At 31.9% G+C, this 25,268-nt stretch overlaps 1 protein-coding gene across 8 annotated transcripts in view; it reads right to left on the bottom strand.

Moving 5' to 3' along the window:
• The window catches only part of PHF14 (PHD finger protein 14), a 220,056-nt gene that overhangs the window by 42,894 nt on the left and 151,894 nt on the right, over positions 1-25,268 (bottom strand). For 5 of the 8 annotated variants that reach the window (XM_078059312.1, XM_036098203.2, XM_078059313.1 and 2 more), the window contains one exon: positions 14,356-14,473. In XM_078059312.1, coding sequence (XP_077915438.1) covers positions 14,356-14,473 — 118 coding nt within the window. Of the gene's footprint in view, positions 1-14,355; positions 14,474-20,467; positions 23,344-25,268 lie in introns of those variants that run through there. The other 3 variants (XR_004919220.2, XM_036098212.2, XR_004919219.2) reach the window with 2 other exon arrangements.

Genomic DNA, 25,268 nt, shown 5'->3' with positions numbered 1-25,268 from the left:
GAATCACTGTTATACCACTTAGGTGTGTAATCCTTCTCTGAACCTCACTTTTTTCCCCACACAAAGGAGATAAAAACAGTAACTACCTTAAAGACTGTGGTGAGAAGTAAATGAGATGATACATTTTAAGTGCTTAAATAATGCTAGGCATGTAGAGGTACTCAATAAATGTTAACTGCTATTATTTCTAAAATTATACTTTCTTATATTAAAGATGCTCAGTGTTTTGACCCAGAAATTACACCAAGAGTATATCTGTGCAAAGAAATGTACAGTACTAAAAAATCCGGTTAAAAAAAATCTGGTTAGAAAAAAGTATCTAACATCATGGAAAATGGTCACATACACAGTTACATTTAAAAAAAAAACCCGTTATATGACAGAATATATAATATGATTGAAATTTTTAAAGAGTAGGTTGTAGTAGGATATACTACTGAAACATGAGCAGAAATGTGATGCCTATAGGTACTATAATTGCAGGTAATTTTCAAGATTTTATTTATTTGAGAGAGAGAGAGAGTGCAAGTGGGGGGCGGAGAGGGAGAAGCAGACTCCCCGTTGAGCAGGGAGCCTAATTCCTGGGGCTCGATCCCAGGAACCTGGGGTCATGACCTGAGCCGAAGGCAGCCATTTAACAGACTGAGCCACCCAGGTGCCCCTGTAGGTAATTTTAAAGATTTTTCTTTATGTTTTTTAAAATTTTCCAAATATTCTATAATGACCATGTAATTTGTAAGAAACTAAAAAAAACACAATGTATGTAATTTCTTTTCTGATTCCAATTTTCTCCAGAAAAGCTGAGTCAGAGAAAATTCAAAAATAAAGAGAAAAAGACAAGCATACATTTTTTTAAAGCAAGATTTTATATGAAGGATGTTAATTATATTAAAAACTGCTATTTTGAATTATTACTCTCTAGCTTTAAAGTTAAAGACAACTCAAAGTCTGACACCTCAATTACAGCATATTTAAGCGTATGTCCAGAACAATATTTCACTTGGAGATCAAGTTGATAAGAATTCTCCTACTTAGATAAATTGCTATTTAAACTTTGTAGTAATTCTTTTTTGCTTTTTTCCCCAACTTTATTGAGATATAATTGACATATAACACTGTGTACATTTTAAGGTGTGCAACGTGTTGACCTGATACATATATACCACAAAATGATTACCACTACTGTGTTAGTTAACACATCCATCATGTCACATAATTACCATCTCTTTTTTTGTGATGAAAACACTTAAGATCTACTTTCTTAGCAACTTTCAAGTATATAATACAGTACTGTTAACTATGTTACAATGCTGTTCATTAGATCACCAGAACTTATTCTGCGTTCCAAGTGATTACACCATTTTACATCTTCACCCAAAACTCACTGCTCCTCCTTCCTGTTAGAAGTTGCTACTGTAGGGCGCCTGGGTGGCTCAGTTGGTTAAGCGACTGCCTTCGGCTCAGGTCATGATCCTGGAGTCCCGGGATCGAGTCCCACATCGGGCTCCCTGCTCAGCAGGGAGTCTGCTTCTTCCTCTGACCCTCTTCCCTCTCGTGCTCTCTATCTCTCATTCTCTCTCGTGCTCTCTATCTCTCATTCTCTCTCTCTCAAATAAATAAATAAAATCTTAAAAAAAAAAAAAAAGAAGTTGCTACTGTAAATTTTTTTAGTTTTTCCTCAGTAGACTACTAGATAGTGGAAATGGCCAACTAAAATTTGGTGAATTTATCACTAAATTATGTCTTAATTATTAGGCAAAGGGTAATATTTAATTTTTTCAAAGGATAATATTTTAGAAGGCAGAAAGTCTCTCTTGATGAACATTAACTCAGAAAAAGTAGATGGACTGGGGCACCTGCATGGCTCAGTTGGTTAAGCGTCTGCCTCTGCCTCAGGTCATGATCCCGGGGTCCTGGGAGCCTGCTTCTCCCTCTCCCTGCCGCTCCCCCTGCTTGTGTGCTTTTTCTCTCTCTCTTTCTCTGTGTGTCAAATAAATAAATAAATCTAAGAGAAAGAAAGAAAGAAAGAAAGAAAGAAAGAAAGAAAGAAAGAAAGAAAGAAAGAAAGAAAGAGGAAGGGGAGGAGGGGGAGGAGAGAGGAGAGGGAGGGGGGGAGTGAAGGAGGGAGAGAGGGGGGAAGGGAGGGAAAGAGAAAGAAAAAAGAGAAGAGAAGAGAAGAGAAGCAAAGAAAAGAAAAGAAAAGAGAAAAAAAAAAGAGAGGAGTTGGACAGCTTCAGGTTGGATCAGCTTCGGGTATGGATGCTGTCACCTGCAAAGTAAGAAAAGAAGACTACAAAAAGAAGCCAAAGAAGCCTATCAAAAAGACCAAAGATATATATGGTCTCCTAAGAAGGGAGAAAACCAGGAGAAAATAAGTTCACTGAAAGGGGGGAAGGGCATTTGTAAAAAGGAGGAAGTAACCACCAGTATTAACTGCTGCGAAGCAGCAGAAAAAAGATGAAGCAGAGTAATTGAGGAAGATTCTGCATGGGAGCAAACTGAATTTATAGCTCAGAGAAGATCCTTAAGATGTTGCTGAGCAATTCCAGAAATTGGAAAGAAGAAAGGGAATATGGTATATTAGTAACCCAGGAATGCTACTGTACTGAACCTGAATCAGGTTATCATCAGTCTACCTTGAATCTGCCTGGGGGGTTGAAAGTCTATAGGCACAATAAGTGAATACTTGAAGTAGAGACAAAACTAAGGAATTTAAAAGAAATTAGGGTCAAAAGCAGTGGTTCTTAAACTTTACTTATCACCTGTGGTGCTTATAAAAATGCTGATTCTTGAGCACCATTCCAGAAATACTGATTTCGCAGGTCTGTATGGGCCTTCCAAATTGCATATTTAACAGTACTTTAGAAGATCATGGTGCAGGTGGTTTGTAGGCTTTGAGGAAAAATCACTGGCATTTGGGCTATGTGAATTGACGAGTGATGAAAATGTCAAATTATGATGTAAATCAGAAGACTGAAAAATTTTTGACAGAGCACAAGAAGGAATAAAGTGATGTTCACTTAATTTATTAAAGTTTAGTTAAAGGTAGTTCTGAGTCCCTATCAAAATAAGAACTGAAGCTGATAATTTAATATGGAGCAGGACAGGGCTAGGCTAGGGCCATGGCAAGATAGTGTGGACCACAGTCTTATAATTTGCCTTACTTAGCATTCTACCAATGGAAAATAAGTTAAAAAGCAGCATATCTGATATTCCCAGAAAGTCAGATACCCATTTTTTAAAGTAGCATGAAGGTAAGAGAAATTTATATGCTATGACTAAGGAAGAATATATTATTAAAGGTTTCCACTGGAAATCAGGGGAGTGGTGGCAGAGAGGAGAAGAAATACGGGGTGTAAAGATAGGGCTCTGAAGAATTTACATGTATAAATCTCTACCCTTTGACTCATACATGTAAAGCACATATTGAGATCTACTTTTCCAAAAGAAAGACATTAGTAGCATCTGAGAATGAGTACAGATTTCTTTACTGAGGCTTTTCGCAAGGGCACCTGGGTGGCTCTGTCAGTAAAGCGCCTGACTTCTGCTCAGGTCATGACCCCAGGTCCTGGGATTGAGCCTCATGCCTGGCTCCCTGCTCAGTGGGAAGTTTGCTTCTCCCTCTCCCTCTGCCCCTCCCCTTGCTTGCGTGCTTGCATGTGTGTGCTCTCTCTCAAGTAAATAAATAAATCTTAAAAAGAAAGAAAAAAGAAAAAAGAATGAGGCTTTCGCTTGGCATAAATGAAATAAGACATACTGAAGGGGCACCTGGGTGCCTTAGTTGGTTAAGCGCCTGACTCTTGATTTCAGCTCAGGTCATGATCTCAAGGTCATGGAATCAAGCCCTGCGTCAGGCTCCATGCTCAGAGGAGATTCAGCTTGAGATTCTCTCTCTCCCTCTCCCTCTGCCCTTCCCCCCCACTTGTGCATGCACTCTCTCTCAAATAAATAAAATCTTTAAAAAAAAAAAGACATATTGTTGTTGTGTAAGACTGATGAATCACAGACCTGTACAAATAATGTATTATATATTAATTTAAAAAAAGACATATTGAAGTCACATAATCATGTTATGAAATTCCAAATATGTTTACACAGTATGCCCTAAAAGTTAATAACCTTAATTTCCAGGCTTCACAAGGAATGTGAAAGACTAGTCCATAACCTTCTATATTTCCATCCTTAGGAGTTTTCAAACATTTAGATGGTAAAAGGATGTGTTGCTGATATATGCCTGTTCTCTATAAGTCATTCATTAGGCTTGATGAAATCTTTTATTATCAAAAACTTTATATACTTTGACAAAATAAACTCATAATTATCTTACACCTGTCTTCAATCGTTTAATTTTAAATTTCATTTTATTTACTTCCTATTTTGATTTCAGTTTCAGGTTTATAGTTTTCATGACCTTAACCAGGAAATAATACCCCTCCACAGTCTATGGGAAATTTCTTGAGTATTTCTTCACCTATTAACAAAATCTATCTTTAGTTAAAAACAAGTTTCCTTTTATACCCATACCAGTTACGTCTTTGTTTTATTATTCAATTCTTGGTAGAACCAGTGTTTTAAATATGACAGTAAACCTTTACTTTCTAAATAATATGCCTTCTACTTATAAAATAAACACATCAGTGTATCGATCTGTGTGATTCACAGAGGACCATAATTCTATATTCAATGTGAAATAGTCATTACCATCATTATTAAAAAAAACTATGTGCTAATGATACACAATAGACAGAAAAAATACCTTATGGAATAGTATAATATGTAAAAAAGTTTAGAGAGCCATAGGTGCCTTAGTTTAAAAACAGATGAATTAGAAAGATAGCTTTCATCACCTCTTAACTCTAGCAAGAAATTAAAACAATGGACTTTTTTGTGAATGGAAATGTTAGACATGATCTTACTCTGTTTAGTGTGAAACTCTGAAAGAGGCAAGAAAAGATTTATACTTGGTACGTGAAGACAAAAAATAAAACAGAAAACTGCTCTTCAGATTACTTTTTAAAAACATTTCTTACATTAGAAAATCAGAACATTAGCACTAGTTTTGAGCTTTTCTCTCTGTAACTAAAATTATTGTTTAAGAATAAGAAGAGATATCTATTATTCCAAGTATTGCCATTAAACCTTTCACAAATAAGCAACCTGAAGCTCACTGAACTGAAGCAACTTGCTAAAGGTCACAAGCATCATAAATAGTTAATATCTGGACCCAGTCTGTTTCTTTTCAAAGCTCATAAAGCTCTTTATTCTACAATGTATTGCATACTTTGACTTTCCTATATTTTAAATTACTGTTTTGTTACTCAACAATCTGAAGATTATAAGAAACTCCATAAACTTAATGGCAAATTTTTAAGAAATAAAGAAATGTTTTGACTTAAAAATACAAACTGCTTATAGACATACACCCTAATTTCAGAAATGTCAAAAAATGAACATGTTAAAATGTAAGTAACATGGCATAACACTCTGGCTATGTCCCCGACCCCTAATCTACAATATCTTATCAATCTTGGTAAGGATTCTATCAGAACATCTAGATTAGAATAATTAAATATATTTGAGTTCAGAACTCAATTCCATTAACTTTCAGAGTCATTCTTTGAATTTTCTTAGCTTAGTTTTGAAGAAGTCTTACTTGTAGATAAACAGTACTTCTGAAACCACAATACATAGGTAAGAAAGATAATTTTTAACAGATAAGTAATTCCACACAATGATGAAATAGTTAAAATAAATGTTTAATAAATTAGAAAGAATACACTATTTGCAGTGGGAATACATGAAATCTCACTCTGTTTTTTTGAAGCTAGGAGTTAAAGCCTTTCCTATTATTTAGGTTAGTTCCACAACTCTGAGAATGGGCTACCCTATTTCAACTAGGACCATCTCTTTGTAGCAAACAAGGTCTCTCACTGTTATATTATATATAAATAATGGAATAGCAAGTTTACGTAATTAATATAGTCTACCTTCCTTCTGAATTCTTACATTAATATATTATATAATCCAAATTTAATAATCCTGGGTTAACGGGTAAAAATATTCTTATTAACTTTTTAAATTCTGTAATGAAAATCCTTCAGCCTAACTACCAGATTTTTAGTAGGTGGCTTTTTCCTCCAACATAATATAAATATATATAATTTAAAAAAAAGATTTAAAAACTAAAGGATAGTATAAAATTGGTGAGTTCTGAAAGGCATTCCCATGTTTGGCACCCTACTGTACTTTGATTATCTCTCAGTTATGAGTTAGTTTCTTATCACATATGGTATTCCACAGCATGCTATGCAAATGCATCATGCCCACATACCATCTAAATTAGAAAATAGCTTGGTTTTTCCAGTTTGTAGTAAGTGTAACCTAAAAACTGATTTAGTTTTTCAATTTTGCAAATTATTAACATTAAAAAATTCTAATTTTAGAGGTTCCATTTTCTTTCTATGAATATGATGTTGAAATATATACAAATATATGTCATAAACACTGACAAACTTTACCTGGAGTACAGAAATCATATTTTCAGAAAGATTCTTAAGGAATACCGACCCATGACATATCAAAGTATACCAATATGCTTAACATGTATTACTTAGTCCCCATGAAAATTACCTTAAGTTACAGAACTAAATAGATCAGTAGAGATTCTAATTCTATTATAAAGAATAATCAACAGTCTTTGTTTAGCTCAAAACTGTTACTTGATAAAAATATTACCTGGAATAGGTTTCAGAAAATGTCTAGGACAATCAAGTAAAGAACCTCTGAGCAAGCAATAATGACAAATAATAAGTTCAGTTCAGTACATAAATATTTAGTTTTAAAAAATACATTCTACTTAAAAAAAAAAAGCACAGTACCAACTATAATTAGTTCAATTGTTAATGACTATTACTTCTTATTGAATACACAAATCATTGTTACTAGTCTAAAATTACAACACTCAGAAACTAAGGGCTTAAATAAGACATTTATACAAACAGTCTTGCCTGCCATAGAAAATGCCAGAGTAAATGGCAATATCCTGAACTTAATCTAGATATAAGGTAGAAGATCCACTAGAAGATTGTGGGCTTTATCCCACATAGCAAAGAGGAAATCTAAAGTTTAAATATGTAACTACAACTATCATCAAGGATAACCATACTAGTTTTAATTCTCAGACCTTTAGGATGTCTACAAACTACCACAGATTTGTTCAATGGTATTCTACTGTTAAGATACTGTATAAACAGTATTTTATGTTTATAAACAACTTGTCTCCAGACTTCTACAAACCTGTATCAGTAAAAAGGCAAATTGAAACTCAGTAAAACTTGCTGAAGCACTGTTCTAAGCTTTAATGCTTGTCATACAAATGCTAGAAGAATACTGAATTAATACAGTTAAATGGTACAATTTTTACCTGAAAGTGACTTCTCAACCATGCTAAATCCAGAAACTTAAAATTTAACCTAATGTTAGACAAAATCCCAGAGGTCAAATGAATAGTTAAAATATTTTAAAAATCTTTTTCTTTTTAAAAGGTCAGTTATAGATTTCAAATTTAAAAGAACTTTAAAAGGATTACTTTAAGTAATCTCTACACCCAACATGGGGCTGGAACTCACAACCCCAATAGTCGCATGCTCCACCAACTGAGCCAGCCAGGGACCCCTTAATTTTATATTTTTCATAAATTTTCATCATATAAAAAATTCAGACAGCTAATATTACCAGATTAAATGTGCTTGTTTAATGTATCATGGCAATATACTCCCTGGAGAGATTGTTTTGTTCAGTTCTTAAAGGGGAAAAATTCACAATGAATATTTTATTTGAAAATAGATATTTATATATGTAGTTTTTACTCAGGTGTACCGTTTATAGAATTCTAGTTGCCTAATGCAGAAAACTAGAAAATAAAGATGAAAAAATAAAATCATACTTTCCCTACTCAGGGATATCTAATACAAATGATTATCAAACAGTACCATTTGCCTCAGCAGGCATGTATTATTGCATTTGTAGTTCCAGAAAATCTTACATAGGGATGTAGATGACATTTCTATGCATATGAATTCAACTTACTATTGCTCAAAAAGAGTAGTACACTAGATAGATCAAATAAGAATGAACCAAATGGAGGTCTCCATTCTAAGAGAGTTCATCTTGTAGTAGTCAGATAATGACCTGTCATGTATACTCTATAGCTCAGAGCTTAAATAAGGATGAAAAGTTAAAATCATAACTGGCACAGGCACTGTAAATTATGTGATAAACATTTAAATTCTTAGTGACAATTTGTGAATACATATGATGTGGATGAAGCACTTTAAAAAACATTTATACATGTTCATTTAACCATGTCAAAATAAATTACCTTCATTTTGGGTGTTTTAGCAGACAGAAGTTGTTGAGATCTATATCAAGTATACTCTAGAAAAAGACGGAATAGTGAACTATGCCCTATATTTAAAAAAAAAATACAATACTTAGTCTACCTTGTAACTTATATGTAAGTATACAACATAATTTTAAAGTAGTTTGTTGATGTTTCACTTGGGTTATAGGCATTGTGTATATTTGTTTTAAAGTTCTGAAAATTAATTTTTAGATTAAAATCTTTCTTAATAACTGAAGAATTAATATACATAAAACAGAGATTCTTTATTCTTGACTGCTCATTAAAATAATTTAGGGAGCTTGTAAAAAATATAAATGTCCACCCTCATTCCCTCTCTCACCTCCTCCCAAACAATTCAGTCTAAAAACCATCAGACTGGGGTGCCTGGGTGGCTCAGTCGTTAAGCGTCTGCCTTCGGCTCAGGTCATGATCCCAGGGTCCTGGAATCAAGCCCCGCATCAGGCTCCCTGCTCCGCGGGAAGCCTGCTTCTCCCTCTCCCACTTCCCCTGCTTGTGTGCCCTCTCTCACTGTGTCTCTCTCTGTCAAATAAATAAAATCTTTAAAAACAAAAAATAAAAACAAAAACCATCAGGCTATAGTAAGCAAAATAGGTGTCCTTGTGGGGTGAGATTGGAGAGTGATAAGAGATTAGTTTTCTATCAAGGGACTAATCATATAAAAATATTTTAAGATTAGTTTTCTATCAGGGGACTAATCATATAAAAATATTTAAGAATAATGTGGGGCACCTCGGTTAAGCATCTGCCTCTTGGTTTCAGTTCAGGTCATGATCTCAGGGTCGTGAGATCAAGCCCTGTGTCGGCTCCCTCTTGCTTGCACTCTCTTTCTCTCTCTCTCATTCAAATAAATAAATAAATAAATAAATAAATAAATAAATAAATAAATAAAATCTTTAAAAATACATAATATTTAAGAATAATGGGATCCAGTTTTCTGTCAGGGAGAAAAGTGGAATGGTTTCCAATGTCTATAAAGGCAGAAATATAGATGCAAATGTGTATGTATACATACATCTAATCCTTGGCTCTGTCTACTGAGACAACCTAGAAGGAATAGTGCAGTAACAATGAGCATATCTAGCACCCACATCCTGGTTTCTAAATACCATTCTCCACTGAAAGGAAATGGAGCTCCTTGGAGAAATGGCTGGTTCCAAGAATAGGGAAAGGGAAAGTATAGTTGAGCCTGGAACATCTTTAGTAAGGAAGTATTTAAAGACTGCTGGGATCATGTCAAAAGGACATAGATGCTAGGTTGAAGTGTCAGAAGACAGCCTAAAGTGGCTTCCATTAGCCAAATTTGGGACAATCTGAACATCAAAATAAATGGTAATAACCAATATAATCTACTGAATAAAACAGAAAATGAAAGTTTGATGAGGAATAGGGTATTTGCATAGTATCAAGGACCTTCCTCAGAATTAATTAATTAAAAGGTGAAGAGAATGGAGAAGACTTGAAGAAAACTAGTCAAGTAATTAAAGTTATACTTTATGAAAGATTACTCTAGTACCAGCATAGGAGTATGGTCCCCAAACCTTATTGTTGATGTACCCCCATGCTAAAAATATTTTAAATATGAATCTTAACATATATATGTGTGAAGTTATATACTTATACTACAGTATTACATATTATTTACATTATAAAACACAGACATAGAAATTAAAATGGGATGTTATATAGAAGTAAGTTGGTTTTATTAGTTATCTTGTCTATCTCTTAGGGTGCAAACACTTCATTTTGGAAGCCTCTAGTAAAGACAATGGGTAAAATAGATGAGTATGGCAGACCTATTGAGATAGTTTCCAAAACAGGAGAAACTGATAGAATGAGGAAAAAGTGAGACACTGAATCAAGGCAGTAGCAACGGAGAAAAGGAACAAAGAGCACACTGGAGAAACATTTAAGGAAGAAAACTTTTACAGGACTCAGGAAGTGATTTTCTACACCGGACAAGGATTAACAAGGCTTGGAGATGATTCCAGTTATTTGGCTTGGATGAACAGATGGAATGAGAGGGAAGAAAAAGTAAGATAGGTGAAGAAGAGGATTAAGAATAAAATGAACTGCTTTTCCAGGCATATAGCACTCATTAACAGTACTATTATCACAACACAGTAAAGAGCAGAAAGAAAAACACTAATGCGTGATGATAGGCAGCAAATGAACTAGCTCCACCGAACATAAACATAATAGCCGCTATCTTAGTCAAATGTCTTTGAAGCATAGCTTATGGGAGAAGGCATGTTTTGTGCATATGTGTTTCCATGTGTTTGTATGTGTGTGAATTTGTGTTTCCATGTGTGCAAATTTGTGTTTCTATGTGTGCACATGTACATGTATGTATCTGTATCCATGTAGTCATTTTTCATGGAGCCTAAAGTAAACTAACTAGGTTTATAATGGGTTGATAAGGCAGAGAAAGCCTTATCATGCCATACTTCATGGGTCTGGATAGAATAAAAAGTCATTCTATATACAAATATTGAATGATTATGTTATCATACCCCAAACTAATATGTTGTATGTCAATTATTTCTTAATTAAAAAAACTATCCTACTTTTAGGTAAATTGTTACTAAATCAGTATTAAAACTAACTACACTTGGGTGTATTTTATCATGTACTGAAACTCAAAATTATGGATTATGATATGAATCTTCTTAGATTTTAGTGGAATTTCCAAAAAAGTAATAAGCAGGATTTGTGACAGAAGATTTTTGCCTTCATAAAACCCACAGCAATAAACCTATTACTTGAGAGACAAAGACATGTATAAATGTATTATGCTGCTGAGAGTATACATGGTGATATTTTAGAGTTTCCCCTGCTACAAAAAATTTGGAGACAATATTAACAGTTAAATTACTATTTAAAATGCAATGCATTTTCAAGCACATATTCAGCTATATACCCTCACCTTGTAGTTTATCTAAAATTCTAAGCAAAATAAATAATTTCTTATTTGGGAGTTGAATTTTTATCATAAAAGTTAAGACTTCTTGGACTTAATAATCCTGACTACCACAGAGAAAGGAAGTTGGATATATATTTTATGGCTGTCACAATTTTACACATTCACTTCCCCCTACCTAAATTTATTAGCAACTGATTCACTTCCCTTCTCCTGGCAGTAACGATTTCTATCTTACTTTTCATATCATTAAAATATATGAACATGGCAAACATACCCAGTATTACCTAACAAATGACACTCCACCAAATCTAATAGAAGAAAATGAAGGACAAGCAGAGTATATTAACTTCCATTGCGGGATTCTTTTAGGCCCTAAGATGATACTAATTTTGACTCTGATGTTAATAATATACTGATTTCTTAATTTAAAATAGCTCCTGCAGCAATTCACTGAATTATAAAGCATGACATTATATCTATCAATGCATTCTTCTTGGGACCCAAACTGGCAAACATCTTTCAAAGGAAAATGTAAACAGAAATCTACTACCTGCTGGTCAAGAATGGAAGTCTTCAAAAGTAAACAAAACAGAATGGATGCAACACAAATATTCAAGGTAATAAATTAAGTTTCCAGCTGAACTATTACATTAAATTTAATTTTTTTATTGGAAAAAAAGTATAAGTATACCATAGTCATGTAGGTATGATAAAAATACAACTCCACTTCACTGCTGTAAACCTTACAGTAAAATGCTGTGATATTCCAAAGATTATAGATACCATAATTGGATGAAATTTTGACCAAGTTGGTTGTTTATATCTGGTATTCAATCAGAGGTCAGAATACAGGAAATTCAAGTTTTCTAACAATGTGCCTTCCTAATGGATTTCCATCAGCATCCAAAGACTTACTGTCTCGTAAAGAGGGAAAAACAAAAACAAAAATAAAAATACCTTATCCTTCTCAATGGTTACTGGCATCCTAGTGCATTACAAAATGTATGATATACTCCTAACATATGTGAAATAGGCTCCTCTTTCATTTTCAGTATTCATTAATGGAATTACTATATAACTTAAAGCCATTCTTTAAGCACTAAATAAATGGTACACATTTATAGTAGTACAGAACCTTTTCAAAAGAATGTATGCAAAAAAAGTGTGTTTATAAAGGGCAATAAATCCTTTAAAAGATGCTTTCCTAATTTGCTTGTTGAGGGTAGGAGGAAACCCCACATAAAAACTGTATTAGAAAAATCATATTACACCACAAAGAGTCCCATAAGACAACTCTCTAAAATCCATAGTACAACCACAATTTTTTCATTTTTAAATACAATTTCTGTAAAGCATTTTTTTAATCATGCAATAAAACCTTTGCTATTAAATATGCTCCCTCTTAAATCTGGGTCTTAATAAAATGCCTGGAAAATAATTTTTGATATTGTATAGTTTAAAATCTTGGGAAAAAATACTTGGTTATTAAATAAAATACACATTATTTTCTATTTTAATAATCATTATACAAATATGTAAAATTTTTAATAAAGCTGGTTATTTAAAGAATGCTTTAAATAGGTTTTTTTCTATAACCAAATGTTTTTCTGCAGTTTTTTATAAATAAATTTTTACAGATGGCTTCTGTGGTAATCTAGATAATCATTTTAACTTAAAAAATACGTATTTTGGGATTTTTTTTTGTCTTTTTTTACTAGAGCTTATACTTTATTAAAAGGTAAGACTGCAAATATTTATACAGATATCCATTATGCGTTTGGGATTATTCATGATTTTGGTATGTTCTGAAAACAGTGAATTCCTATCCTTTGGAGGATCTCAAATTAAAAACAGACCATTCATTAATGAATTACTAGACTCAATCCACATACCATTTTCCTTGGCCATTATATCAAGGTTCTTGAACATTCAAAATTAGACTCAGAATCTAAAGGCAACAATTAGGCCAAAAAGAAAAAAAAAGAATACACACACATACACACACATTTGATTCCACAATTAGAAAGGAATTCAGTATCAATTTTAACTCTAGGACACACAAATGCCATTTAAATGGCATTTAAGAAAGATGGTTTCATGTCCATATTACAGTAGATAGCTGATTTCCATTGTCTATTTAAGGAAGAACAATTTGATTAACCTACAGCTGACCAGAATGTCTTAGTTCAAAGACATTCAATATTTTTGTCAAATGAGTTAAAGTATCAGGAGTCTATTCAGACTTTAAAGAAACAATAATCTTAAACTGTAGATTACTGTAATTTAAGGTTGTAATATTGATATTCAAAAGATATAATTTCAGTAATTTTTTGAGATAAAATATTAAACAGCCTTATTATCCTTTTTACTTAGCTAAATAAATATCAAAAATAAAATTTTAGGATATAAAAACTAGTTTTCTCAAGAATAGACTTATCTTTTACTCCCCCCCCATACTCATGTTTTGTTTCTTTAATTCCACATGAGTGAAATCATATAGTATTTGTCTTTCTCTGACTTATTTTGCTTAGATCTCAAAGAACAGATTTTATAAAACATTTACAATATACTTAATGAGTCATCTACAAAATAAAATTGGATTTTATTGGTTATTCTGTTGATTCACATTTATATATGTTAATATGTATTTGTCAAAACAAATTTCTTACGACCCAAAGCAGAATTCCCCTGCCACTCCTTAGATGTAGTAAATTAGCACAGGGTGACTTTCTTTGGCGGCTAGTAACACTATTTAATATGTTACAGTTACATAGAAAATACACAAAACAGCTAAAATATTTTGGAAGAAACTACTATAATTTAGTAGAGCTGTTTATTCCTTATTTTAAAGGCAATAAAATCACCATCGCAAAATATTCTTAAAGTACATTAGATTAAAATGTTGGTCGTTCACAATTATACTTATCTTTAAAGTTAGGAAGCTGATGGTATGATATGGCTATCAAAATGAAGTAAAACACTTCTTCTTACGGACTTTTTTTCTCCTTACCTTAGAAGATGAAGAATCACACTCCTGACATATCCATCCATAGCCTGTTTGTTTAGGAGACTTTTTCAAAGGAGGATCCAAACAGCCAAAATGGTAGCACAGTCTGCATTCATCACACCTGCAGGGTAAACAGATTTATGGTATATCTAAATAATATAAAAAAACTATCTTTTTCAAAGACAAATGGCAAACTACTACACATTTCAACATGGTTAATTCTATGCTTAGTTCACAAAATTATTAAAGTCTATGACAAAGACAATCTAAACCTGAAATAAATATTTTAGGAAAAAACAAAATACAACAAAATTAACAAAGTAAATATCATTCAGAACACTTTGATAGTAGAAATGTTAAGAGCATATGAATGAATGTGTATAGCCAAATGTGTTCAAAACTAACAAACACAACAATTTCAGTTTTGAACTTCAAGAATTAATCATTTACCCATTATCTTAAAAACATTTAATATAAGATACAGATAATTCTAGATTATGAATTCAATCTAATTCATTGTGATTACTTAAAAAAACTTAAGCTGTAATCAATCCTATACAATTTATACCTTATTACTCTTTCTCCAAGTGAAGGTAGATTGTAAATACACTTTCTAATGTTTACAGCATGCTAACGCCATCTAGCAAATAAAAACCGTCCTAAGAATTTGGTATTATTTTCTCAAATATAAATATTCTCAAAATTTACCTGTCACTTTCTCTCAGTGCATTTGGTTTTTCAAAGTACCTCCTAGTACACCTTAAAGCTTATTAACAAATATTTTGATAGTGTCTTTGCCACCTATGATGTACAAAATCTAAGAAAACTATCATACCTATTCTTCGTTTCAGACAATCTCATCCTGCTGACAATGAAGAAAGATCTGCATTATTTCATTGTTTTTGTAAAAAAAAAATTTGCATCAGTTGGAATAACAAGACCAAAATTTAACAACAAGTAACAAAGATGTATACATCTTATAGAAAGGATTATATCCTCATTTTCTTTGTGCTCTTTTAAGTTAAAATTAAATACTTTTCTTCAATCTGTCAGATTCTCTTATATATTGTTTCTCTTACTGATTTAAAACACTGAGAAATCCACAACTATGAAACCAAGGGAAAAATTTTATAATACATGTATTACTTGAATAAAATGCAAAATTACTATTCAGTAACCTTTATTAGAAACAAGGGGGAAAGAACCAAGTGTTATAAACCAAACACAAAGAAAAATAATTGATTTTCAAAAACCATCACAATAAAAGGGACTATAAATCTACATTTATGTAAAAATTTCAAATCATGCTACAAAATCCAATCGTCCAAAGACCCATTTTGGAAATCAGGAGTTTCAGAAAGTTAGCAACTTTAGCTAAGTTATTCAGTTATAAATAAGTTTAAAACACAGTATGTCATAAGTTAATGCATTTCTTCCTCTACAACTTTCTTCTTATGAACCAAATAAACTTATGCACTTTTCCAAAAACCTTTTTTAGACTCAAGACACAGACTTGTCTATCATGATAATTCCTAGCTACATGAAAACTAAAATCAAATATGAATAACAGCACTTTATTTACTATGCCAATATATTATAAACCAAAATATATTTAAAAGCAGTCAAAATATTCAAATACCTGTTGTTCTGGCATTAAGAAAAAATAATAATATGTAACATAAAGAGACTAAATGGCAAGCCCACACAATTTTATGTTCTTTCCTGTCAATTCAACTTATTTACCTTTCAATAGTTAAAACTTCAATTACATTACATATAGTTACAGGAACCTTCAGAATATGAGGACTTCTGAATTTATGAGGTTGAGACTTCTAAACAGCTGAGTGCATATTCCTCCAAGCATGAAATCTAGTATTTCAATCATCTTTGATGGGAAATTTAAAACAATCACATTCTTTGCTTCATCAAGAAAATACATTAAATATAATTTACTTTATTTTGTCATCTCAGGGTCATAAATACAAGTAACACATGCTGCTGTGTGTCTAACAGCGTGCCGGCCTTTTGTGTTTGGAGTACTATCCGTCTGCTGTTCTGTTTGAATTCTCGTATTCAACTTTTATAGGTTTTCAGGGTTCTCACTTGCTTGAAAATTATCGGCTACTGCTTTCTGATATTGTGACTCTATTTGTCTAAGCACTTCCCTAACAGTAATTTGTTGTGGATTTAGAAAACAGATCTTTAACCTTAGTAAAACTATGCAAATAGACAGTTAAAAGACATGAAAATGAGTACTTTGACTGAGTTAAGTACATGGACTAAATTTTGGTTAACTATATAGTCCTTTTTGCTTCACTTCAGGTTTTTGGGCAACGTTCCTTAGAGTTCAGATTGCCAATAATCCGGGCTCTTGATAGGTGAAGAGTTATGGCATTAATGATTTTCCTAGTTCTTATCAAATTACAACCTAATTATTGCATATTTACTTTAAAACTGTGTCATAATAACTTGAATTTTTGATTTATAGTGTATAACTCACATCAAACATCATGAATATAAAGGTAAATTTTAACTTATTATTTTTCACCTTCATCTATGCAGGTGATTCTTGTTGTATCTATGTATTTCCAGCTAATAAATTTAAGAACAAGTTTGCTACACTTAGATATAGTTCCAGTTTGTACCGGATTTCAATTTATTATAAAATCAAGTTACCAGCTCAAGAATAAATGCACAGGGAAAAGAAAGGTTTTATATGCTAGATTTGTTAGATGATAATGTTGAAAGTATATGCCATTTGGAAATAACATAATCCTTACTGACTACTTCATTAGTAATACCTTTTAGAATGACTTAGTCTCCATATGGAACTCTAATGTATTTGTAATGGGTCTCCGACGAAAGGCAAAATTTGCTTGTCAGAATTAGGGGGTGACATGAGAATTCTCTCAAGTTATAGCACACTCACCAGTAAATAAAAACTGTTAATAGTTAATATACTTAGGAACTGTCAAAATCCAGGAGAGGAAAAACACAAAGAAATAAATCAATCTTGAAATCAATAGCTCTGTTAATAAGTATGCAAATTAAAGCTCTTTCTACAAATGACTAAACTTATTTCCATGTGGAAAAAATATGGTTATTTCTACATTAGAATATTGAGGACATCCATAGCTTTATGTGCTGGTAACAAAAATATCCTGAATGATACAAGTAAACTCCAACAGAATTTGTAAGAATTAATACATCATAGACAAATGCAAGAGATACCATCAAGAATCCTAGAAACCGAAGAACAATGTAGATGGTAAAAATAGTGTTTTACTTATTTCATTCACACACACACACACACGCACGCACACCACTTTGGAAACTTTAGCAAATTTTGTCAGCCAATAAATTCTAGCTATGTTATAAATTCAGATCTTTTTTAAAAATTGAAAATCAGAAACTCCTAAGGGTCTGCAATCATTCTGCTACCTAAAAGGTGAAATAAAGTTGAAGTAGTTATTGATCAAATTATTATTTATGATCTCTACTTCTATTTCTTACATATACCTGGAAACATGTAACTGCAGCACATAACACACACATATTTATCAAAAAAGTGAATAAAATGTTTTAAAATCTTTTCCAAGAGCAGTCATTGACCCACAAAAGCATAGTGATATAACACAATATACTTTATTAAAGAACACAAATGTCTATGTAAAAAAAAAAAAAAAATTATAATATACCAACAGCACATATACTAAGTAGAAAGGCAGTATCTTAAAATATTTAAAGAGAATATTAAACTAACCCATAAAGAAACACTATGAATTTTTTTTAATAAAATACAAATTGGATGCTTAAAGAAGTATCTTTTAAACATCTAATAAATATTGTACACATTAACACTATAGGGCATTCTAAAATTACAGTTCTAATGAGATAAAATGAATCCCATTTATAAGATGAAAGGAAACCTGACTGTTTAGATTATTACTAAATACAATTTCCTAGGTATCGGATTCATAAATGATACAGATGTAAATAATAAAGCAGCTATATATATGTGGTCTTTTACACAACGATTTGACAAAATGCAGTGACCAAATAAACACAGTTCCATATGTATTTAAAATACTTACTTAGCATATGGTTAAGTATAGCACCCTAGACAAAGAAGAGGAAGAAAATGACTTATGTTCACGTCCTAAAATCCATACAACAAGCAGTCCTTGGTTTATGTGATTACTGAGAATACGAATACAAGTAAAAAGAAACAACTGATTTATTTCCGCCTGTGCCAAGAGAAAGGCTAAAAGCCAGTCTTCCAAAGGATTCCTTTAACCCTCTTAATTTCCAATTGATAATTTCATTAGAATACACTAAATACCTATTTTTAAACTAACTGAAACAATTAAGTGCACCTCCTATGCATATAACTTATAGCCAGATGATAAGCTAAACTTCAGAAGAAGAGAAATCCATAACATGAGACTTGAAAAGGGATGTACATTTTTTTGTGATCAAGTTGATCCATAATCACAGCTATTTTTTATGTCAAGGAACATTTTATTTAGATCCATGTCTATATATGGTAAAATACTGATTGAAATATATATACTATTACATCTGTTCACTCAAAAAGAAAACAGACTAAATATTGAGAGAACTGATGGGTTGGGTTTCCTTACTTTTTCATGATTTCTTTGTAAAACTTCTATATGAGAAAGATCAAAAGAATTTATCTTTAATACTAACATTACTTAAATAAAATCTCACTAGCAGCTTAAAACACCCAAACAAATCTATTAACAGTAGTTATAGATTCTTTCATTGAATAGTAGCCAATTATTTCAATTACTCATTTTAACAGATGGAGAAAATGCTGAATTGTGGCCCATGAGTTAAATCACTTTTTAAGATAATACACGCTTGAACAAAATTCTGTGTTCTATCAATATCAGAGTAACATTTCATATCAATAAAGACATTTTACTCCTTATATTTTACAATTTTAGTGCAAACCACCTATATGACCATTTTCTAAACAAAATAATTAGAAAATGTACTTATATCATATTTTACAAATAGAAGATTAATGTGGACATCTTCAACATATTTTCATTAACGCCACTATAGACCTCTATTTTTATCACAGGCAATAATGAATAAATGAGTGATAAGAAAGACAAATATACTCTTTACCCGTGAAAGTATATTAATTGATAAAAGTATCTGGATAATTACTGAAATCCAAATTCATATTTAATGATAACTTAAATAATGACATCAATTCAGTTAGCTACATCTGTAACAGCCAGGTTACAAGAGTCAAAGAGAAACAAAAAAATAAAACATGAAACAAAAAGAATTTATATAAAAATACACAATTAAGGTCAAGTACCTCCTCACAGCATGGAAGAATGATTAGACATTTCCATACCTGAAACACGTCTGCTTTGTTCTTTAATAAACTGATCTCCATCTGCTCATGCCCTTGGAAATTTTTCAGCAGTACAACCTGCTGTGCTCAAACCCCACATAACTTTGTATTTCCCTGTTCATAATTAACTAATTATGCTCTAATCAATAGTGTAGATCCTGATTTTTACAATGTAAATCAGATAAATGAGATAATAGCTGGGGGTCAATCTCATTTTATTTACAAAGCCCAGCATGAACATCCAATTTCATTTTATCTTATGTACCTGAACAGCAGTGAATCTTATCAGCAGGCCTATAGAAAGTCTTAGAGTGAGCACTGCGAGAAAGAGGCCTATGTTTTTATAAAGAAAGTATTTGCAAACCATGTCCACCTCAGAAATATTTTTAATCACAATCCTTAATACTATGTAAATTTACAAAGTGCTGACTCAGACAGCTAGGAAAAAATCTATCTTCATATGCATGCAACCCTAAAGCTGAGTCTCTTAAACAAGTTTCAATTGTCAAAAATAATTTTAGAAAATAAAAAAAAAATTTTTTTAACATTACATTTCACTCTGCTGTAGAAAGTCCTTCTACAACTCCTTGAATAGATTTTGGTGAAATATTCATAAAATATTTCCATATTGTGAATCAAGTAAAACAGTGGTAAGTTTTGTCAAATAAGGAACATTGTTTAAAAAGAGTGATAGGATGTATAAACAAGGAAATAGGATAATGATAATAAATGATTATTATTTATTGGTCAGTAATCTATTTTTAATGCCATAAATGTAAAATCAGATAAACGTCAAGAAATACATGAACAATGATGGTATAGAAGTGATACATAAAAATCATTTCTAAACTTAAGATGGATAAAGGTTAAGGCTAACCTTTTCATGTTCAAACATAACCCTAATTTCCAACCTTTTTTTTTAAACAAAGAATTAGTGAATTATGGACAAAGGCTATGTTCTTTGACTAATTTGTTACCTAAAACAGTGCTGTCCCCATAATAATTAAAATTAAAAAGTAAAAAAAATTGTTTAAATGACTTTATAAAACACTGTATGTGTTATAGATGTAACTCCTACAAACTTATCTAGAAACAAATATTTTTGAAAATGTAAGGGCATTTTTTAAGGACATTAACTCCATCTTCAGTCAATCAATGTCAACCACAACACAATGATTCTTTTAAAAACTATTATATACAAATGGTTCTCAAAGTGCTTGGTCCCTGACCAGCAGTATCACTCAGGAATTTGTTAAAAATGCAAATTTTCAAGCATCATTCCAGACCTATTGAATTAGAACCTGTAGGGAGACAAAAGGAGGGAGTAAGGTAGGGAAGAGGACAATAAGGAGGTGGACTAACACAACAATCTGTGTTTTAACAAATCCTTCCTATGATTCTGATGCACTATGAAATTTGAGAACCACCACTATATACTACTATATCATTCTTCTTGTATTTCTGAGTCATTTAATTTCCTTCCTGATATTTTAGTGTATTTTTCCTTTCCCTACCTTGTGAGAAATAGCCATCAATTTACCTGTCCTGGCAATTTTATACACCTGTGAAATATGCATCATTTAGTGCATATTTTCTTAAGGACACATTAATAATATCTCCTTTGAATAGCAATTGAACCAATTATGGAAAAGGGTTAATTTTATACTGTGGAAATATGAGAGCACTTAGGAGATTATTAGGAGAAAATGTTTTATTCTACTCCCTTTAAAAGTTCTCTTACTGTGAATACATGTTTGCAGGACCAATGATCTTATGAATTATGAGATTTGTATTTGTGATGTGTGACAAAGATTTTAGTGTTAGCACCAAATATGGAATAGCATATCTACCACTAAAGACTGTAAGATGGAGAATGATGATAATGTAGTATTCTAATTAGAATCAAGGTGGAAAGGATTTTGATTAATAGTGACACCAAAACCACAAGGCTTAATGATTCCTCAAAAAATCTAAAATAAAATGACCGCTAGTAATTTCTCACCATATATATATCAAGGAGGGCCAGGAACATTAGCATATTCTTTTAAGGAAATGGCAATCTGTCACTTTTCTTATAATCAGTTGCAGTTAAGCAATAGTAATAATTATCAACTTTCTCTTAAGCTTATGTAGAGATAATAAGTCCTTCCTTATTCCAGAAAAAAAAAAAAAGGCTACTGGTTTTGCTACAGGCTATTAATATTTTTCCTCCAATGTTAAAAGATCTTTTGATAAGTTAATAATCTCAGTTTATACGTATTTTATATACATATTACTTTTATTAAACGTCTTATCCAATAATATGGTTCTTTACTGTAACTATAGATTACTAGCATACAGCAATTTTATACTTACACTTGCTTTTGATTATCTATAACATTGCCTACTCTATTCCTAAAGTTTAAACTATTTTCAATTGCCACTATACCTGAAAAGATGTCCAAACCACAATTATGAATCAGGAAATTCCAAGAGACAATGTTAACAATTACATATATATGTACATTTCAATTTCAGCCAAGAGTCTCTTCTAAATCAGTTCAAGATGGAGTGATGGAATATTCAACATATTTCTGTCGTTGATTTAAAACTGGATCATTAAAACTTGAAGATCAAATTTTAATTCTGTAAACCTCTGGAAAAATATAGATGATGATGAAGATCTTTCAGCTGGAAGGTTGTATAGTCATTAAGCTTTGTATCTCCCTCCTTATTTCATAACCTCATATTTAAGGTCACGAAAAATAAAATTATATTGAACAAGGAAAGTTCATATTAAATCAATAAAGACTGAATAAATTTGGATATTACTAAAAAAATATCTAGAGATCAACACAGATATATTTTACTAATGAGCTTAAAATCTGAAGTTGTAAAAGTTTCATGCTAATAATACTAGTGCTTTCACACTAGGACTAATGAGCCAAAACTAGAATGGCATATGCTTCACAAGTCTTTCACTTTTGCTGAATTTTAAATAGAAATAACCTTTAATATAAGAGTCTACAGTTGTTTCCCAATGTAACATTTCACATATGAATATATGTTTTAAGTTGGATGAAATAGAATAGCAGACTAGTGGAATGCATTGTCTTTCTTGTTACTGGTATTGTTCAACAAAACAGTGAGTAGCACATTGCATTTAAGTCCCACAGGCTTCCATAACTCTTCAGTAAGTCCAAACACTGTATATCATCATTTGCCAAAGAAGCAAGAGGGAAAGACATTACTTAATAGGACAATTCTGACAAGACATTATCTACTATTTTTCAACAATGCACATATCAAATGTTTCTGATTAGTGCAAGAAAGAAAAAAAAGTAGAAGAAAAAAATAGAAAAAAATCCACACAGGCAAATTAACTGCCTTGTCAGTCCAAGCAACAAACCAGTCAATTACATTCTATCCAAACCTGACAAGCAAAGGCAACTTTTTGCAGTGATAAGCTTATGGGAAGGACAAGATAGCTGTTCTCCTTTACTTTATGTACTCTATTGAGAGTGTTATCCACATTTTTAAAATCACACTTATAAAAGAGGTTTCCAGGATTGCCTCCGAGGATGAGCTGTGGCAGAGTTGGGTCTCATGAAGGGTATCTACACAGTAAAGTGATAAGAAAAGAACATTAACATTTAAAGATCATAGCAGCTCTGTACTATGTCTTATGAAACATACTAACAATACCACAGTAGATTCAAATAACATATGATTTGGTCCAAAGAGATAGATACCCTAAACCTAAATGCCATGATCTTGTATAGGTTCTTACTGGTTAAAATGGAATCATTTTATCCTTTGAAACATTGAGTTGCCTCCTCTTGTATTATTAGTATTGTTACTATTAGTTTTAGTTGTCAAAATAAATTTATCTTACTAAAACAGAAAAGAATATATAAAAATGTTGGAGGGTCTGTATTTACATAAGCAAACATGTATTTGATCAATAAATATTTCAAAAAATAGCAGTTTGCTCTTTTTTCTTCAACTATGGCAATTTAGCAATTCTTGAGAAACTATGCTGAAGGCATACTGAATGCAAATGTGCTGAAAACAAGCACACCTAATCACCATGTTACAGGGCTGGTTCTGCTCAACTAGAGAGTCTCAGGGAGGACATTTTCAAATGACTCTTATCCCCTGTGTTTACATTGCCTTCCTTTGTTAAGGACAATACTAGAAATGTTTGGTTACAATTGTGAAAAGTGTATCTCGAACTAGCTATTTTAGTGGACTGTGCAACAACAATGGCAGAGAATATATCTCACTGTGAAGACCTGGTAGATTATGAATGCACTAATTTTAGCCAAATTTTCAAAACTCATTCACTTCCATTTATTTCTCAAAACTTTTTCTGGTGTTTCTTGTATTTATTTCACTAGCAACATGTATTCATTTGCTACCTTCATGCCTTTATTTTCAGAGGAGAAATGTTAGGTGCTTAGTGATTAGAAGAGCATTTTTTTTTTTTTTTTGACTGTGGTAAACATAGACATTTATTTCCTTCAGATATCTATTCCTATGTAGATGAGGTGAAACTGTCAAAGTAGTCACACATCATAGAGAAACTTCATTTTAAAATTTACTAGAAAGATGTGTTTAATGCTTCTAAGTTCCATTGAGAAAAAGAAAGTGAAAAGTGGCACAATCACAGACAAATACAGCACTACTGAGAAGAGCTACCACACCAAGCTGAATAATTTCCAAAGAAAGCAAAAACAAAACTGTACAAGAAAAAAAAGAATATAATGTGAAACATAGTTTTCAGAGAAATGTACTTATCGACATATGAGAAATAAACAGAGTTGAATTCCCTTGTCAAATAACAAGGACATAGGGAGAGCTGAATTCCCTTGTCGAATAGTCATATGTGCTAACTTTTCTCAGTGCTTCAGTCTCTAAGAGCTTTAAGCACATTCTGAATGTGATATTCTGAGAAGTGCTTTGACTGCAACTTAAGAACTACTACATAAGCATAATGCAAGAGGAAGCAACCACACCATTTACCAGAGAAGTATAATTAAATCTTAATTACATGCACAAATGATGGGGACTAGCAAACAACCCAAAAGATGTATGTGTATTTAACTTTGAAAGGAATTTGAACATAGAAACATTAGATATCATGGAAATCTGCTTTAAACCCCAATTAAATCTAAGTTGAACTCTGAAAAAAACTGAAAAGCTATTGCTAATATTCCTCTATCCTAAAATTTCCCTTACTATTCCAAATCTCCCTTAAAGCTAGAATAAGCAGTGTGACTTGTTTTGGCTACTATTTTCCTAGGACAAAAGACTATGTGGTCTTTTACATCAGAGATCAAATTGTGGCTTCGTATTTATTCCATATTTATCTAGTAAGCTTACGTATAAATTACTACAGAAAAAAGGAATTAAGTATTTTCAAAGGGCTTCCCTGATGCATGCAAGAGTAGTCTGTATCTTGTATAGTTGGAATTGCCTGCCAAGAAGCATTTACTTCTTCTGACCCAACAAAGTCAATATGCTAACACAGTGTACTCTA

This window comes from Halichoerus grypus, chromosome 12 (assembly GCF_964656455.1).
Source record: "Halichoerus grypus chromosome 12, mHalGry1.hap1.1, whole genome shotgun sequence".
Classification (NCBI taxonomy): Eukaryota; Metazoa; Chordata; class Mammalia; order Carnivora; family Phocidae; genus Halichoerus; species Halichoerus grypus.
Note: the sequence above shows the minus strand (reverse complement) of the source record. Positions and strands in the feature narration are given on the sequence as shown.